Genomic DNA, 18,600 nt, shown 5'->3' with positions numbered 1-18,600 from the left:
GCCCCTCTCACCCACTCTGGTTTTATTTAGCACCAGAGCTAAACCAAGAAGATGCTTCTAGCAGTGTGCAGTATGCGCTCCTTTTCGCTCCCTCTGCAAGAAAACCTGTGGCAAAGGAAGAGATGAGCCATCCCACAGCAGATGAGGCCCACAGTCAGGGATCTTCCCCTTGTAATAATTTACGATGACTGAAAATTCCCAACCATTGCATCCTGGAAGAACATCTAAGTGAATAGGAGGCCTCATTCCTGAATGACTGCCTGAGGTCAATAACAGCCTGAATGGGGGTGAATAATTTGAAACTCAATATAGGCAAAGATGTAGATGCTTGTGGTATGTGGACTGTTGATGGCAATAAATATCTCTGCTCTGGATGGAATGACACAAACACCCTTACAGGAGCAGGTTCAGTGTTTAGAGGATACGAATGGATCTGGGCCTCTTTCTGGAATTCTAGGTGATGGCAATGCTTTTTACCAGTTGTGCCCCTTTCTAAAGTGCCTGGCATGAACAACTGGAGAGGCAACAGAGTGTGGTGCTCTAGGACAGATTAATATCCCTTTAAGGTTCTCCATTCACCAGTGAGGGGGAGAAACCTGGAAGAGATGGTCACAACTAGCGAGTACATAGGAGCTCAGCTGGGTTCCGAGACCTCCCTGGAGCAAGGTGTCAGCGCAGAGCTGTCCAAGGTGATGCAACCCCAGCTTGACCTACTACAGACTATGTTTAGGTCAGCCTGCCCATAACCTCTTGGTTCAATAGACTCTCAGATAAAGTCAGGACAGCAGAAATTTCCCTTCATGCTGACATTTACCTGTGCCAGGGATGGTGAGCCTTCCTCCCAGGCAGCCGAATGTCCCAGTGGCGCTGTTCCCAGGCTCCCGAGGCAGAGTCAAGAGCTGCTGAGAGCCCATGGTCTTGTTCCTTAGGTTCATGAAGTGATTATCCCCGAAGTTCTCCCCTGGGAAGGTGCCTGGGGGCATGACTCCCAGCAGGTCTGTCCCCTCATGCATCCCGGGTGAGGATGATGTTGTGGAGGAATTGTACACTTTGATCTTGAGGTTAGGGAGCGGGTCAAGCAAGGGAGAGTTGGTCATGGGGATCTTATCAGAGGAATCTTGCAAGGCATACATGGGGCCGCGGTACACGCCGGCATTGGCTGTCAGGTCGGGCTGCATTGAAGGGTGCAGCAATTGGGGGGTGTCTGCAAAAAAGAAGGTGGAAAATGCTTAATGGTATGTTTCTCATAGAAGGAAATAGACACAGACAGCACAGCTACTCCTTGGAAGCTTGTCTGAATGGTTAAAAAACAAACTTTAACATACACCAGAAGACATGCAGGGAGATTTTATTCCAAAGCGTGGGCCTCCACTTGCAATCTGAACGGCTTACAGTTCTACCACCTCCTCCTGTTGGATAATGTGTCAGATTTTGACAAATGTCTGCAGGCTAACTGATGTAGCTTTCTTCTGAATTTAAGCTACTTTCTTTTATTTATTTATTTGAAACGTCTACAGTTTATTTCACACTTTCCATCTTGTTTAGTCTCACAAATGATTTAGTTAATTGTGAAAAAAGAAAGCACCCAGAGAGTTCCAGGCTAGCCAGGATTGCCCTGGACCAAGTCCACCTCTTTCTCCGCAATGGGTTCTAGCAGCCTTCCGTTCAAATGCTTGGTTGTATCTGTTTTCTCCTTCTGCCTAGTGAGGTTCAAGGACGTACGAAAATGGATGTGAGCCTTGTGAGTAAGCTGGGGTCTTACCATGTCTGGAGGTCTTGAAATTGACTGGGTGGAAACCTCCTGTCAGGGCAGCGGAAGAGTCTGTTATGTCAGTGTCGAAGTCCCGGCAGCTACGCCTGTACACAACCACCCCGACAGCCATCAGGATAACAATGAACACAAAGATGGCAACCACAACACCAGCGTACAAGGCCACGTCACCGGTAGCCTCCAGTACTAGAGGGGAGAGAGAGAAAGATTAAAACAGAAACTGAGAAAAGAATGGTCACTTTCTGCTTGCTACTTTCTTTATTTAAATGATGTTAGGATGCCTTTCAGTAATATGATCACGATGGGTACAACAAAGGCATGACTCTTCCATTCGGAATTCAAAACCAAAACGTTGTACCACATTTCCGCCACCTATTCTGATTCTTCCCCCCCCCCCCCGTCTCAGGATTTTTGGAAAGGCAAGGAGGAAACAATAGAAAGTCCAGCTGAAGAGATCTTAGAAACAAAAGACAGAGATTGCCTTAATGTCTGAAGCCCTCTGGCCCTCAGGTTTTCCTTCAATGAGTCTAGTTAGGAAATGTTTGCTCAGGCAAGTCTTTGCTTTGAGGGACTTTGCATGCGACTGCCACTCAGGAATGTTATCTGTTAGTAGCATGTTCCCTATTGCCATTCTTTACAGCAAGGGTTGGACACACACACAAACCACCAAATGCCTTTCTCTTTAGGTTACGGAGATCAAGCTGGAAGCTTGACTGATTTGTAAATGGAATGCAACACTGGGACAAAAGTTATGATGACATCATAGAATTGTAAAGTTGGAAGGGACCTCGAGGGTCATCTAGCCCAACCCTCCGCAATGCAGGAACCTTTTGCCCAATGTGGGGCTCAAACCCATCACTCTGAGATTAAGAGTCTCATGCTCTATCAACTGAGCTATATCAGCTACAATAACCACAAGTCCTTTTTTTCTTTTTGTATTGCTGTGTTGGGCAAGTGGTGGAAGAATTAGGCTCCCTCCTAGACAAAGGCAAGCTTATTTTGGTGGTCTGGAGAGAAGAAAGAAGATAGGCGGAAGCCAGAAGGAAAGAAAGGTTAACAGCAAAGAGGGAATGGCAGGAAGCAAGAGCCATGGGCTCGCAAAGCTATAATCTGCTGTTCAGAAAAGAAATTTAGAGAAATGTATGGTATCCAGAGCCAGGAGCCAATGAAGAGAATAATTTTTATTGCATTACTCCTTAGACCATACTAGCACAAAGCAAAACAGGAGCCCCTGAATTAGGATGGGGCAATTGGGGGGGGGGTGCAATAAGGTCTATGGATCTTTGACTCAGTGATAAGAAAAATGATCACCAGCCACAAGGCTGCTGTTTCAAGATCCGCAAGCCTTAATGCAATATTCTTCATGTACACCTGCCTATGCTTTAAATGACCTAGACAGAAAACCTTGGACAACCTTGGCACAGTCGCGGACCCCTAATTAACGTTGCCTCTGGAGCTATCTATTTATACATGACGCGTGCTGTGACTCCTTGGTCTCCCTTGGTACGCAGAAAAGAGGACCGTGATAAAAGTCATCTACCTTGAACTTTTATAAATGTGCACACGCCTGAGGAAAAAAGAACAACAACACTGCTGCTCTATGAGACTGGATGCACAGAGATGATCAACAGTCCATGAACTGAGTCAATCTCTCCTGTAGGTTCGTTTTGGTAGCAAACAGCTTCTAGATTGCTCTGGACAACAAGGCACCATCAGCTCCTGAGTGGCTGAGCTCGCAAATGATGTTTGCTGCCTAGTGCTTCCCCCCTGCCCCCAACCTCTACTAACTATGTTGAGTTTAATCTTTAAGATCTCCTTGGCTTTATAAAGTTTATTTACGTCAAAAACGCTGGGCCTTGGATTCAACGCTTCCAAAGTTTTGCAGATCAATTTGTTCAAACATGCCCAGGAAGACCTTTTTGGGGGGTGGGTGGAGTGGGGTTTGGCCATATAAGACGACAGAAAGAACTGAAGCCTCATCCCATCACTGCCTCCAAAAGAAATGCTATATGGACTTGCTAATAAAAAAAGCATGACTTCTTTCTTTAACATGCTATGTTTAGCTTATTTTTTTATTTTTTATTTTATTTTATTTTATTTGCTGCTTTGTTAACAGTGTTTTATAGATTGTAATTGTTTCACTAATGCTTTGTTAATTATTCTGTATGATTCATGTTGAAATTGTGATGTTCTATTCTGCTCTGTCATGTTACTGATTATTTGTACGCCGCTTTGGGATTCATTTGAACAGAAAGAGGCATAGAAATATATCCAATCAAATCGAGAATTACTCCAGATATGCCAAGAGACTGGCATTTACAATGATCTCCTCCTTCCACCCCTGTCTTTGATTTAACTGTTTCCCTTTTCTCCAAGCTCCCCCCATTACCATGCCCTGGTTCCTTCTTTCTGAAGGGGACTATGTGGAACTGAATCAAGGTGTTTCCCCCCCCCCCTCAAATATTCTTTACTGGTTTTTCAATTTCATACTCCACATACACATATTGTATTACATTTTACATTTATACTTGCTCTTAAGATGTTGTTGTTGTTGTTTTAAAAATGTAATTATATCTGGACTACGGTCAGGGGTCCCTTTACCTTTACATGTACGGTTGTGTGTGATCCCCTGGGAATTTCTTTCCTGAGGGTGCTACCGGATTAAGGCACAAGGAAGAAATAACGGGGAATTACAGGCTTTGAAGTATCCAATCAGGCCATTTCCCAATCTATAGGGATTGCTAGAGTAGGCAGAGGAATGCTCCATGCCAAGCTTCCATCATTGCTTGCTACAGAAGTAATTTCCCTCCCTCTGACTAGAAGGTGAAATACAACAGCAAGGAATACTGCTAAAATAGTTCGGGGCTTGGGAGGGTCGACTCCCATGCTAACGTTATTTATTAAGGTGTCACCATCAATATGCATGGCACTTCAGAGCAGGAGCAACAGGGAGCCCCAGGGAGCTTGCAGCCTCAAGTTTGACAATGGAAATAAAACAGAAGGGAGGCAACAGGCAAGGGATTTGCGTGACCAAGGCATGGAGGCTAAGGTGTTGAGATGCATAGGCTTTGCAAGAATAGTTTTGAAATATCTTTAGAATTAAAGGGGGGTGGCGGGGTAGGGTAGGGCATTCTGGGAGGTCATTGTGGGCATAAGGAGAAGCAAGGGAGACTAAGCAAAGGTCCTTTAAAACAGCAAGAGAATTTTTAGGTGGCAGAGAACGGCAGAATTGGAAGAGTAGCAATTACTCTGCCACCTTTATCCTCCCTTTATTTGATTTTCAGTCTGCATTACAGAAGATAAGCTATCACCGATGAAGCTAATAAATATTCTGCACTGGATGCTACTCATGCAGAAACAGCTCTGCCTTCTATGCTTCACGTTCACAGACGTTATCACGTTTTATTGCCACGCAGTGCAGCAACTGATGGCACACTGCCGCAAGGAAAGGGGAGGGATGCGCAGCAAGAACACCCCCATCTCTGGCAAAATGAAAACAAAAACGAAACAAAACAATGCCACCACTATAGCCCTATGTCAAGGAGTTACAAAAACGCCAACAAGTTACTTGAGGGTGAGAGAGAAAGAAAGCTGGGAGGGGAAGAACAATGCTTGCACTGAGCAAAAGACAAAAGGAAGGCGTTTCTCTTTCTCGCTCTTGTAGATGGATGAACTATAGCTTTAATTCCCATTGAAACTTTACACTGAATTTAGTAAAGGGAATAACAGGTGTTGGTGGAGTATAGTTTTTGATTTTATACAAAGAACTTTTATACAGAGAACTGACATTTTCATCATCTTCATCATCACCATTATTAATTCATTCCCACAACCCAAAATATTGTGTGTGTATGTGATATCCTAAGGTATACTGGGAGAGCTGTAATAATAGGTCAAGGCAAAACTGAGCAAAACAAAAATAAGAATGGCCTAATATTTATTTTTTTACAGTGGCATGTGGCTGTCAGCCATCCCAGTGCGTTTGCCGCTGCTATCCACAACACTAGAAGCAGGTTTGTTTTACTGGGAGCAATTGGGTAGAAAATGGCCAGCACGTTTTCCATTATATCTCTGTAAACAAAAAGGCTAGAGAGCTTTCTTTAAAAATAGAAAAAAAGCAAGCTGATATGTTCAGGGAAGGAGTCCAGAACATCACATGCATCTCCTTCCTTCTGGAGGCTACAAAGCTTTATTATTTAAACCAGCACTGAACTAAAAACCACCACAGTATCTTTCCTACTGAATTGGAAATAAACCTGGTTTGATTCTGGTTTCTAAAACAAACCCAGTTTGCTTTTCAAGGTCCACCAGGCCTAACAATGTCTACATTCCCCCTCCCACTGGCTTCAGCTCCCTTGAGGCTGCTAGAGTCACACAGAGATGGTCCTCCAGGAATGTTTTAATACTGAGGTAGGGCAAATGTTCATGTACAGCAGACAAACCCGAACCAAACCAAAAGCTTAAATGTACAACAAATGAAAGAAAATGGCTATGAAATGGAGACTTACGGTGACTTTTGGGCTCGCTTACAAATCTTTTATCTGTCGGGGAAAACAAAGTTCAAAAACAAAGGTTGAAAAATGAGAATGGCGACAATGAAGATGGTAACAAAAGAAAACAAAGGGCAGTTTAGCAGCTCTGGCAAACTGAGGACTAAGGGTATGGTGAAAACGTAAGCACAATGGAACAATTTGTACTGAAGTGACATGCAAGACAAAGCCACGTAAACTACAGTTGGAAGGGAGGAGGAGGAGGCTGGCATATTCACTCCACAAGCAGCACCTCTCAAATATCTGCACTGCTGTATCTGCCCACAGTATCAGGAGAGTGCCTGCGAAATGTAAAACCGACATCATGGTCTGGGATGCTGTGCTAACGTGCCTAAGAGCAGAGCAAGAGTCCATCTGGTCCAGCGGTCTGTTTCTTAGAATGTCTAGCCAGCTGCCTCCAGCAAGCCTGCAAGCAGGACACAATGGTGATAGCTGTCTCTTGTGGTTGCTCCCCCCCAACCACTGGTATTCATTGCCATACTTCCCATGACCATGGAACCCCCCCCCCCAGCTTTGTGGTCAGTTGGTACAAACCACCCAACTGCACTACTATTGGTTCTTCACAACATGTGACCCACCAGTCCTCTAGGGCATAATCCTAGAACCAGTGTTTTTTCTGGGGGGACGCATACCCCTAAACATTTTGGGAGTCTTTATACTTTTGTCCATTTACTGTATTTATTTTTCCCAATTTGAACTATAAAATGGTGATTTTCTTGAGTCAAAATGAGAGTACCCCTAAACATTTTTTTTAGAAAAAAAAGCACTGCCTACAACTCATCTGGACAAAAGCAATGAACTGCCATGTTTCTCAGTTGTCCTGTCCTCCGTTAGCGGCAGTTACCCCATTCACCACCAAAAACACCCCCTACCCCCCAGTCAACATAAGAAAGTGCTGGAAGAAGCAGTAGCATCTAATTTATTTTCCCGTGGGGGAGCCATGCTGGTCTGCTGCAGTGAAACCCAACAGTGTTGTAGGACGTTTAGGATGAGCACATATATTACGACGTAAGCCTTGAATGGTGCACTCCAGAGGTCAATGGACTCCAACTCCCATCAGCTCCAATTCCTGGCATGGCCTATGGCCAGGAATTATGGGAGTTGTAATCCACCAACACCTGAAAAGTGCCATGATGACTGGCAGAAGCTTTCATGGGCCTGTGTCCACATCATCAGATGAATGAAGTACAGCGCTTTTTTCTTTTTTTAAAAAAAATATGTTTAGGGGATACTCTCATTTTCCTACTCGTATTGAAATACTGTCCCTCAATGAGGTCAAACTTAGAGTCACAAAATGTTTAGGGGTATACGTACCCCTGCGTCCCCCCAGGAAAAAAGCACTGATGAAGTATATGGTGATCCCAAAGTGGCAGGGACACATATATGGTTGGGATGGTGGAGGAGGAGGAAGAGAGGAATGAGGGAGACAAAATGCTAAAGAAGAACAGACTAACTCCAATTCATCTTAAAGTTCTTCAAACTTGCTGCATGTTGAAAGTTCCCACACACTGGAAAGGTACTGATCCTTGTTAAGCAATGGGGAGGTACACAGAGCACAGTGTTCCTTGCCTCTCGGTGTGTTGCTGCTTGGTTTTCTTCTCAGTACCATTTGCCTGTTTAAGTGTTAACAGCCAGCAGCAGGCTGCCATGGTGCACAGTTTGACTGTGCCTGCAAACTGCACCCGACCTCGGCTGTCATGATGCCTTAATTTTCCCCAGCAGTGAGCTTCACCAGAGCCAGCAGCTACTGGAGGGAGGGGGAGATGCTTTTTCCCTTTTTCAAAAAATAAATTGCGTCTCTGTACAGGACTCCCCCTCATCTCTGCTATCTGCCAACATGGATCAATCCAGTGATTCCATTTAAGATGACACACATACATTCTCATGCGGCAGCGGCATGAGGTTAGAATTATAGCATTGGGAGGGGGGGTGAGCAGATTGCGGTGGGAGGACAGAATTCAGGCAGCAATATAAATTCGGGCAAACTAACAAGCCAGGAAGGTATCACAACGGAAATCAACATGACTACAGCAGGTGGCAGCACTGTCACAATTTTTATTTTTATTTTTTAAAATAGCAGGGCTGCTCTTGTAGCAAAATTTGCTTTTCTGCTCATTCAGGCAATTTATTTGGATGCTCTAAAGCAGGCTTCTTCAACCTCGGCCCTCCAGATGTTTTGAGACTACAATTCCCAGCATCCCTGACCACTGGTCCTGCTAGCTAGGGATCATGGGAGTTGTAGGCCAAAAAACATCTGGAGGGCTGAGTTTGAGGAAGCCTGCTCTAGAGAGAGATGTAAATACAGCAATTATCCCCAGCCTTGCCTCAAATTTAGAGTAGAAGGGTTAAAACCAAACATCTTCTGCCTCCTGCCTTCCTGTGACCACCCAATGAGCACTTCAGATGCTGGCTGAGCTACTGTGATGTCATGGAATGTTCATGAATGTACAAGCAGACTGGATTGAAGGTGTTGGCAAGAGAATACTGGCAAAGCAACATGCTTTCCTGAGCTGTCAATTATCCTAAAGGGTCGCAGGACAAGAGCTGTATTCTGTTGGCAAAATGACTCAGGCAAAGGTCCTTTGCAGGCTGCAGGACCATTGAACTAGAGAGCAGGTGCACGTGGGGATAGGGAAGAGGCTGATTGTTGTCATGTAGAGCCAAGGAAAATTAACTCTGCACTTGTCTAAATATATTTTTCTTCATTATTGCTTCTTGGCTTCTGGGGCTTAGTCCTAGCACTGAAAGTAATTTCTGTAGCCTGAGAGATCTGGATCAAGTTTAAGCCAGGTGTTCATGCAAAGCAAAAATCCCAGTGAGATACCATCAGGACCCATTTCTTTGGGGGATCACATTGTTGAACAAAATTCACTGGATTGCTTTCCCCCGCACTAAGACAACTGATGGATTTTTGAAGGAAATGTCAATGAAATAGAAGATTTCTCTCTCATTTCAATGGGAAATGACACTATCCACAATTGCTTTACCCTGCCCACCTGTGGTCTCCTTTCTCGTATGAAGAAGAGACCCCGTTCTACTTCTCATAGTTTCACTCTTTGAGCTCTACAGGTGGAAGAGGGATCCTGCCATCATGGGTTCTGAATGGCAGTTCTTTCACCTTCTTCAGAAGATTCACATTCAGGATTAGGACTCAAACCTTATTAAGGAAAGACTGGCATTTCACCCACTAACCTTACCATACACTTCTCAAAATAGTTCTCTTGATCTATCTATCTATCTATCTATCTATCTATCTATCTAGGCAGCCAGCAGTTCATACAGATAATCCTTCTAACTGAAATATTCTGCTCTTCTGAATGACCTACATATCGTTTGAGTAATACAGGTGTCTACATCAATCAGCAGTCTCAAGTCAACTGTTGGCTGGGCAGAAGCACAACTGGAACACATTCAGGTGAGCTGCAAGGATCTGTAGCCCAATCCTAAACAGGTGGACTCAGAAGTAGCTTGCACCTCAGTTGGGTTTGCTTGCCACTATGCCCTAGCGTGCTATCTCCATGCACCTCCAAGACTTGAAACCATTCACCTAGAAGGCTGATGCCAACCAGAGGCAGGGGCAATGGGATGACCTACACATTACACAGTGTCAAATGCAGGTTTGCTATGGAGTGTGCACTCAGCAGGGAGTGAAAATTAATCACAGCTCTGTGACAAGTGTACCCAGTAATTATGTGTGCAACAATATGTTTGATCACATCCACACATCTTAGGTATATAATAAATATTTAAGAAATAAAGTTTACAGAAGGGAAGTTTTGTGTCTCTTCCTCCTCTCAGCAGCCCCCCTTGGTACTCCCTCCGACACAGTTCAAAAGGGACCCCAAGAGAGGCTTTCTATGGGTTTCAAGTAACCACACTGGGACAGAGCGGAGAGGAAACTTCCATTCCTTAAATGACCTCAAGTTAACTTAAGTTTCAAACTTGTGAATTTAGGTGGCCAGAGAACTTCATTGGGACTGGTAACAGATTTGGGTAAGGAGCTGAAAGGATGCAGTCGGTGTTCTCCCCCTGGCAAAAACAAACCCCTGTGTTGCAATGAGAACCAATCACAGAAACAAAGACACAACACGTAGGCTAATAACTGTTAGAGCATATGCAATAGAATAATGATATCATTCAAAAAGTAGGAATAAATCTATTAGAGTTCATATATATAATGTAACAGATTAGTGGCGCAGAAGGTCTTCTGTTGAAACCTTTGAATAACCATTGTGAGACTGACCTTTGATGCCTGTCTTGAACGCATGGCCTTGACATTCTGCACTTGATCTTAGCCAAAAGGCCGAGAAGCGCCACTAGTCTGTTACACTGTATATATGAACTCTAATAGATTTATTTATACTTTTTGAATGATATCAAAAATATCATAAAATAGAATGATATTCTATTATATATGCTCTAACAGCTATTAGCCTACGTGTTGTGTCTTTATTTCTGTGATAGATAACTTGGCAACAGAAGTTTGTCACTGGGTCTTACATGCCCACCTGCAGAGCTTTTTCAGTACAACTGAAAAACCTGCCTCCCTTCTGTCTTCCCTTTCCCCTCTGCTTCTTATTAGGCACAGCAAATCGACTCACTTTGCATACAGAGCCCATCGGTGCAGTTTTTGGAGTCAAGCAGCACTCCGCTGCAGTCTTTGCCTCCGTTCCTGGGCGAAGGGGCTGTGCATTCTCTGCTCCTCCAGTGCGTGCATTCTGTGCTGCAGGCTGACCACTTGCTCCATTCCGTCCAAGCTCCGTCTACTGCATTTCAGGAGGGAAAAGACAGTCAGGGACTAATCCATCACCAGAATCACCACCATAAAGGAAGGAAACTAATTAGAGACGCACAGGCAGAAGGGGTTGGTGCAGGGAGGGGGGGAGAGGAAACAATTTCTTGTAGGACAAGCTTACTAAATCCTGAAAAAAGCAGAATGCTGCAATGCCCTTGTGAAATCACCTACTGGCACCACCGGCCCCAAACCAAAAAGTAAAGTAATACTGGCAGGCAGGTAAGATCAGACTTAAAACACTGCAACCTTCCAACACAGGAAGCTATTCCTCATTGAAAACATGCACTATCTCCCACACGTAAGTGTTTTTACACCAAAATTTTGTTGTATTTTAAGTGCGCCTTAATGTGACGCATACTGATACAAGCAGCTATTTTCAGGCGTGCATCTAGTTAGAATTTCTATGCTGCATTTTAGCAGGCCTCTGAACAAGTCTGCAATGTAGATCAGTGTCATTAACCCCATAATGCAGCCGGTGAGCTAGGGCAAAAGACTGTGGCTTGCTAAAGGTCACCTACCAAAAAAATTAGGTGACATCTTGAAAGCTGTAGGTTCTAACTACTACAGCAGCTTCCTCTTTTTTAAAGCACCGCCTGCTTTCTTGCCACATCTGCCAGTTGTCATCCCAACCAAGCATAAAATGTAATTTAAAAAAACCTAAACTAAACGGAACAGATTTGACTAGCACATGCATTCCTAAATCTGCCTTTCTTAAGGTTCCAGCCTCCCATCATCACATGTATGATTATTTCTTTTTTTGCTTTCTTTTGAAGTCTAAAAAGAGCAGCCAGACACAAAAGTACATTGAATTCTCACAAAACAACCCGCTTCTTTATTGTTTATCCTGTTTCGTCCCTCCAGGCCGCAAGTGTTAAGAGCATTGTTATTTTCCTCAATTCCTTGCAATAACACATCTTGCTGCTAGCAGATGCTGTGATGTTAGCAGTTCTTCCTGTAAATTATGAGTCTCACTTCAGTTGTGACTCAACATAAATATCATTGCACTATAATGTACACAGAACTTTCGTACAAAACGGAATATTGGATGCCTTTCCCCAAACCCTTGATATTTAAAGGTAGTTCTAAATAAAGAATGAGCTGTTTTAATAAATGACATTTGGAAACTGGTGGATTGTTTTCTAAAGCAGATATGGCTCCCAAATGCTCTGCTGCCTGGCTCCTGCTGCTTGAGATATTCTTAACGCTCTGTACAGGGTACTGAGTCTAAGTCAACTGGCTACATCAAGCTTTGCCACCAGATTCTGTGCTATACAAACAGAAACAGCCCTGTGTGTGAATACAGCTCACTGTGCAGAGTCCAGGAGTGGCTGTCCGAGATGCCCTCACCTGGGCACATAGTGCTGCAGGAGATCTTCTGCAAGGACTGTCCATCGCAAACGGAGCCACCGTTGAGAGGCGCAGGATTGGTGCAAGTCCGGGTGCGCTTTTGCCATCCTCGACCACAGCGGTTGCTGCATGGGGACCATTCTGACCAGGTAGACCAGCCACCATTCACTATGAGCAGGGAAGAGAAGCAAAGGATGTTAAAAACCATGAAAGAGCAGACAAGTGAGGCTATCTCCTCAATACCAACCTAGCTGACTTCTTTCTCCTGTAGCCACTTCTAATTTTACAGCTGCCTGCACGAAATATGCTGGGAAACACCCACATTGTGTTGGATTCCTGTGGCAGCTGTAACATTCAGTAAGTCCTCACCACCATGGCTGTCACAATCAATGCCAGTGTTGCACATTTTTGGTGGAAGCTGGCACCAGACTGGACACTCTCCATGTGCAGTTACCACAAGAGAGAAGCCCAAATGCTGCATCTTCTACGTCACTAATCAATAATAGTAAAATGAACCTCTGTAAGAACACATCTATTAAGGAATATCTGCAAAATTGTAACACCTGTGAATCAGAGACCTGCACTGGTTGTCAATTAACTGCTCAAGGTGTTAACTATTGGTACTTACAGCCCTGAACAGCTCGGGGCCAGTTTATTTGCGAGATTGCCTTACAATGAAGCAACCTATAATTTGTAAGAAACAATCAATCAATTGATGGGGAAACTGCAGAGGTAGGGACTCTTACAACAACAACAACAACTTATTATTTATACCCCGCCTATCTAGCTGGGTTTCCCCAGCCACTCTGGGCGGCTTCCAACAAAATATTAAAATACAATTGCAAGTGCTATTAAATTCAGTGGGACTTCCTTTTGAACAAACATACTTCGAGGATCAGGTTGTTATTTGCATTTAATGTGGATGTTTACATACTGCATGAACCAAATATTTAATTATACATGCACACATATATATGTTGCAGAAAACTGTGTTCCCATCTTCTTCTTATCCACCATGTGAATAAGCCCCCTAACCTGCCGAAAGCAAAAAGTCTGTACCATAGACAATGACGGTGGCTGTGGTGCTTCTCCGTTTGGCGACAATGTTCTTGGCCACACAGGTGTAGTTGGCAGTGTCAGAAAGTCTGGCTTGCTTGATGATGAGATTATGGTCAATGGTTATCAAGAAGTTGGTATCTTGGGCAGTGTCAACCACATCATCATTCCTCAGCCACTCCACCTAGAGAGAGCCACGGGGGGAGAAAAACAGGGAGGAAAGGAATAGGGAAAGAAGGTGTTGGGACAGGTAAAAAAAAAAATGAAGGAAAGAGGAAGAGGGAGCCACTGTTAACTACACACACAATACATGCAACATGTGATCGTCATTCCAAAGACAGATCTACAACTCTAAGTTTTTTTTAAAAAAAAGTTGTAAGTTTCCCCAGCAAGCCATGGGACTTTGTCATCCAGAGCCTGGAATTCTGTTGGATAACCCTCCAGGGGTGGAGTCAAACTGCAGGAGAATCACAGCACCTGCTGTGGCCGCAGAGACTGCTAACTCGTAACTGCTGCCTCCTGTGTTGTTTTTGCTGCATTAGCAGCACCAAAGCAACCTCTGCAGGAAGCAAGCCTGGACAGTGTGTATGGAGGTAGCGGGCTGCCCAGATTACAAGACACCCCCCCCCCACTCTAGGCCTCACTGATGTAGTCCAAAAGAAAGCAGAGCAAAATTTGCCGCAGGTACCCATGACAGAAAGCTCCATTGGGTTCCTGTGGCATGTATACGTTTGCCCACTTGCACTGGTACATGCAATATCATACGTAGAAGGAATACTGAGTAAGCATAAACAGGCCTTATTTATGAAGTATCTTGAATCTTGTGATGTTCAACCATTTTTTTAATAATAAACAACCCTGCCTGTCACCCCAGGAGCCCCTAGTACCATAATGCACCTGGGCTTTGCTCATTGTTCGAGAAAGGACAGACTTTCTTACAGATAACCTTTCTATTTTTAATTTTGTTCCCATCTGCCACACCAGCTGGATGTGGAATGGCCCAGTTCAACCACTTCGCTGTTTTGTTAGCAAAAAAACTACAAGGCCAGACAAATTGCAGATTAATTTCTTACATTTGTATCCTGCCCCAAGTTGCTGAGACCAACAGTTTTAGCCCAACAACAACTCTGAAAAGTAAGTTACGCTCTGAGAGTGTGAGGCTGAAGGCTTCAGGCCTCGTCCACACAGGTGACAAAGTGAAATGGGAACGAGATGGTGGAGTCCTGAAGCGATAGACTAGACTGCACCATTTTGGGCTGAAAGTGGTGTTTTGCCATTTCAGCGAAAAACACAAAACCTTGCACATAGAAAAGTAGCTCTGAAGGGGCTGGACTAGGATATGCTAGCATTCTGCCCCCATCCCCATTTCTAAAACTTGCCAAACAGGGTTGTAAAACATACGTGTGTACTCAAAACTCAAATTTTGCACCTGAGGTCTGAAGCAGAAATATCCATTCTGCCTCCTCATTCACCTGCATGCATGGACCAGGCCTCTTGGTCTTCTAGAGGCAGAATCCAGGTGCTACCTTACAGGACACTATGGTCTACCTGCCCTTAGCTTGGATTGACCTGTCTCTCCATCGGCACTCAGTCACCAGGTAGATGCGTGTGTGTGCTTAACTGCCTGCACTCCATCTAGACTGAGCATCTTTACACCCCAGGTACCTAAAGTTAGCTGCACAGCCATATGATGCTATGTTGGCGGTGGCAGCGGCGTTACCCTGCCACTGCAGTCACAAGTCGCTGGAAGCTTCCTGCGGTAGCAGCAACAGCAGAAAATTTATGTCCCTGGGATGGTGCCACACACCCAAACAACTGCTCTGGTATGCGTGTTCATAAAGTGCCAGCAGGGAGGTGGCATTGCCCTCTGTTTGAAAGCATGCTGCACAACACTTGCAGAACCAGCAGATTTGGGGGCAGCTGTTTGCCACCACTTCTGTGTTGCTCCCCATGGGCTGCCTGAAGATGCAGCCTCACTCGGCCTTGTGACAAGGCTGCGACACCCTGAGAGCCTCGCGGAAGGGAGCCGGGGCTGGAGTTTCCCCAAACGCAAGCTAATGTTGCAGCCGTTACACCAGTTGGGCCGTTTACACGGGAAGTACCAGGTCACAGGGTGTCAAAGACTAAAGATGACCCCTGTGTGAAGCTCTGCCACTGTCAGGGGAATTCCAGGAATGTTGATACGTCCTAATTCTAATTGCTCTCCCCCTCACTGGAAAACAATTCGTTCTGTGTTTTCGTTGCTAAATCCTGCGAGGAGTTAATGGCTGATCAGCCCATGCGGGAGGGAGGGAAGGCTGGGCTGAACAGGTGTTGAGGTTAAGTACATTATTAGGTGTCAGAATAACAGATCCGCTGCCTAAAATAAACACTTCTGCTGAATAATGAAAGCAGACGGCCTCTGTGCGAGGCTATCCATCACGGCCCCGATCCGGCTCCGGGAGCCGACTCATTTACCTCATGCACACTTTTTTTCTCCTGGCTGTAAACTGGCAATCTGCTAAGGTGCCAACACTCCCAGCTGGAATTTTATGGCAGTTGCTTGGAAGAAGCAGGCAGATGTGTGTGTGCTTCTGTGGTGTGCATAGTGGGGAGAGGGTGGCTGGGCAGATATCTGAAAGAAGTAACAGCTCCCCGTGATTTATTAATGGGCTGCAATGGGAAAAATTGCATCCTTGCCTACAATTATTCACATTCACGGTGTGCCTTCAGGGAAGGCGCAGATGTGCCCAGCTGTAGGAGGAAGGCAGGAAGTTTCTGGTTACCAACCGCCAGCAAATTTGGAGAGTGGTTGGTTGGTGGGTGGGTGGGGGGAAGGTATCTCAGCAACCAAAATCTTTAAAACAAGTCTGCATGTCTGAGTTAGAATAACACCCTAAAATTGAAAAAGGAAAAAAAGCAGGAGATATTTCAGGAGGCTTTTGAACATTTATTCCAGCATCTGTCTTATGGAAGAGGGGAAAGTAATACATTTAATGGGAGGGCAGCAATCACCATTGGAGGCAATGCTACAGCCCTAGCTCATGAATCTCAAAGCATTCTGCCAGAACAAGCCTGGTAGGAAAATATATATATCACTGTCAGGGAAAGTGCTCTAAGTCTCCAGGTGCAATCTCAAACCTGGGTCCTTTTGAGACCTGGTCTTGCTTAGCAGCCACCTCTTTCCCAAGCAGACCATGGACCTCCTGGGCACAAGTATTTATTTGTGACAGCTCCCTGTCACTCTTCCTGCCCCCAAGTAACTTTCCCTGCTTTCTTGCCTAAAGGTTTTGGGTGATTTCAGTTGGCCATTCACCACGTGAATGCATGTTATGCATGTTAAGTTGCACAGCGTCTTCACCACCATCTAAGAAAACGTGGCAAGAAGAGGCAGGGTGAATTTTTGCCACACCCCTGATTGTGTCTGATTGGGTGCAGAAGTGTGGTAAAGTTCTCACCACCACCTAAGAGGATACAGAGGGATAACTTATTGAGGGGCTATGTCAGGTGTGGGGAACCCATTTGACCCTCCAGGTGTTGCTGAACTCTAGCTCCCATTAGCCCCAGCAAGCATGGCCAATGATTATGGAAGTTGTAGTTCGGCAACACCTGGTGGGCCAAAATTTCCCAACACCTGGGTTATGTGTTGATAAATGAACTCACACTTTAGACTCCATTTCAAGATGTACCCACTGTTGTGGCTGCTTCCTCAGTCTACAGCAACCTTTGTCAACATAGTTTCCCCCCCCCCCCAATGTTTTGTAGTACAACTCACTGCATCTCTAGATAGCATGGCTGCCCAAACCATCCATGGATCATCAACATCTCTAGATGTTGCCCTTTTGTCTGTTTGCGGGAATATTTGTCCCCATCATCAGTTTGCACCTACAGTTTGTTTATTTATTGCATTCTTTCCTGCCCTTCTTCCAAGGAGCCTGGGTCAGCCTTCATAGTTCTCCCCTATATTTCATCCTCAGAACAACCCTCTGAGATATGTTAGCAGAGAGAGTTGCCGAGGGTCACACATTGAGGTTCGTGGCTGTGTAAGGATGCAGGTCTCACCTGTCCTAGTTTGACTGCTTATACAGACAAACACACACTCTCTCTCTCTGCTGTGGGCCTGAACTATAATTGTGTCAGCCAGCTTTCTGCTCTGCTCAGAGAGGCTTGCAGCGTATCTTCTCTCTGCTTGTTGAGCACTGTGATCCGGTTGCGCGTGTTGATGAAGTGGAGGGCCTGATCTGCTGGATGGATGCTTCCACCTTGCAGCGGGAGGTTGGGAACAGGATGATATTTGGGTGCTTTCCAGCTCTGCGTCTATGCCCTAGCCTGATAGCGGTACTGTAAAATAAAATGAGGCTAAGAAGAGTTATCTTCTGTGGCTTTTTGCATGAGCAGCCTTATCCTAATGGGTATTAGCAGCATCACACACTAATCCGTGTATTTCTTGGCAGCTCTGGCTATGTGCCCAGTCCACAGCCAGCACCACCAGTTTCGAGGAGATACATGGTGCCAAGCTGAAGCAACCTCTTCAGAAACAAGATTCGTTTGCCTGCCTCGCCGCAACTCTCACTGAAGAGATCAGAGCTGTCTACAAGGGCAATTCCTGATCAGAAGCCATGATGAGCAGCAGAAATGCCAGGCCATAGTTGTTGTTGCTATTATGTTTTGGTTTATTTTTTACAAAGCAGAATAAACCTCACTCCACCAAGCTTCCTCCCCTTAGGAGAGACAAATATGCCACCAAAGCCTTGAAAACTGTGTGTAGGGAGTGCAAACGAGAAGAGAATTGCAGCTGCCTGACCTCCATGTGACATGGATAAAACTGTCCAAAGTAACAGGATAGAAGAAATAGGGCCAAAGGCGACACTGAGGTTGGTGGCGACGGGGGTGGTGGTGGTGTAAAACAAATAAATCCAAGCTCAATGGCAGGAGTGCATCGGAAGGGTAAGATTCCTTTCTGCAGCTCAAAAAACCGGCTGACTAATGGAAGCTTAGTATTTTCACAACCAGGCAGTTGAAACAGGTTTGAGAACTCAAGGCTAGGCTTCTTTTAGGGCCTGCGTGGGCCCAACTAAAGAACTACAGAAAGCAAAGAAAAA

General features: G+C 45.0%; 1 protein-coding gene across 4 annotated transcripts in view; it reads right to left on the bottom strand.

Annotated features, from left to right (window-relative positions):
- The window catches only part of UNC5B (unc-5 netrin receptor B), a 164,903-nt gene that overhangs the window by 20,135 nt on the left and 126,168 nt on the right, over positions 1 to 18,600 (bottom strand). For 3 of the 4 annotated variants that reach the window (XR_014548189.1, XR_014548190.1, XM_083614289.1), the window contains exons 5-10: positions 13,523 to 13,703; positions 12,464 to 12,631; positions 10,923 to 11,087; positions 6,280 to 6,312; positions 1,763 to 1,957; positions 815 to 1,204 (exon numbers count right to left, since the gene is read on the bottom strand). Coding sequence is in view for 2 of the 4 variants with exons in the window: in XM_083614289.1 (XP_083470415.1) it covers positions 815 to 1,204; positions 1,763 to 1,957; positions 6,280 to 6,312; positions 10,923 to 11,087; positions 12,464 to 12,631; positions 13,523 to 13,703 (1,132 nt within the window). In the remaining 2 variants the exon portion in view is untranslated. The remainder of the gene's footprint in view (positions 1 to 814; positions 1,205 to 1,762; positions 1,958 to 6,279; positions 6,313 to 10,922; positions 11,088 to 12,463; positions 12,632 to 13,522; positions 13,704 to 18,600) is intronic. The other variant, XM_083614290.1, reaches the window with a different exon arrangement.

This window comes from Podarcis filfolensis (genome assembly GCF_964270895.1).
Source record: "Podarcis filfolensis genome assembly, chromosome: 5".
NCBI lineage: Eukaryota > Metazoa > Chordata > Lepidosauria > Squamata > Lacertidae > Podarcis > Podarcis filfolensis.
Note: the sequence above shows the minus strand (reverse complement) of the source record. Positions and strands in the feature narration are given on the sequence as shown.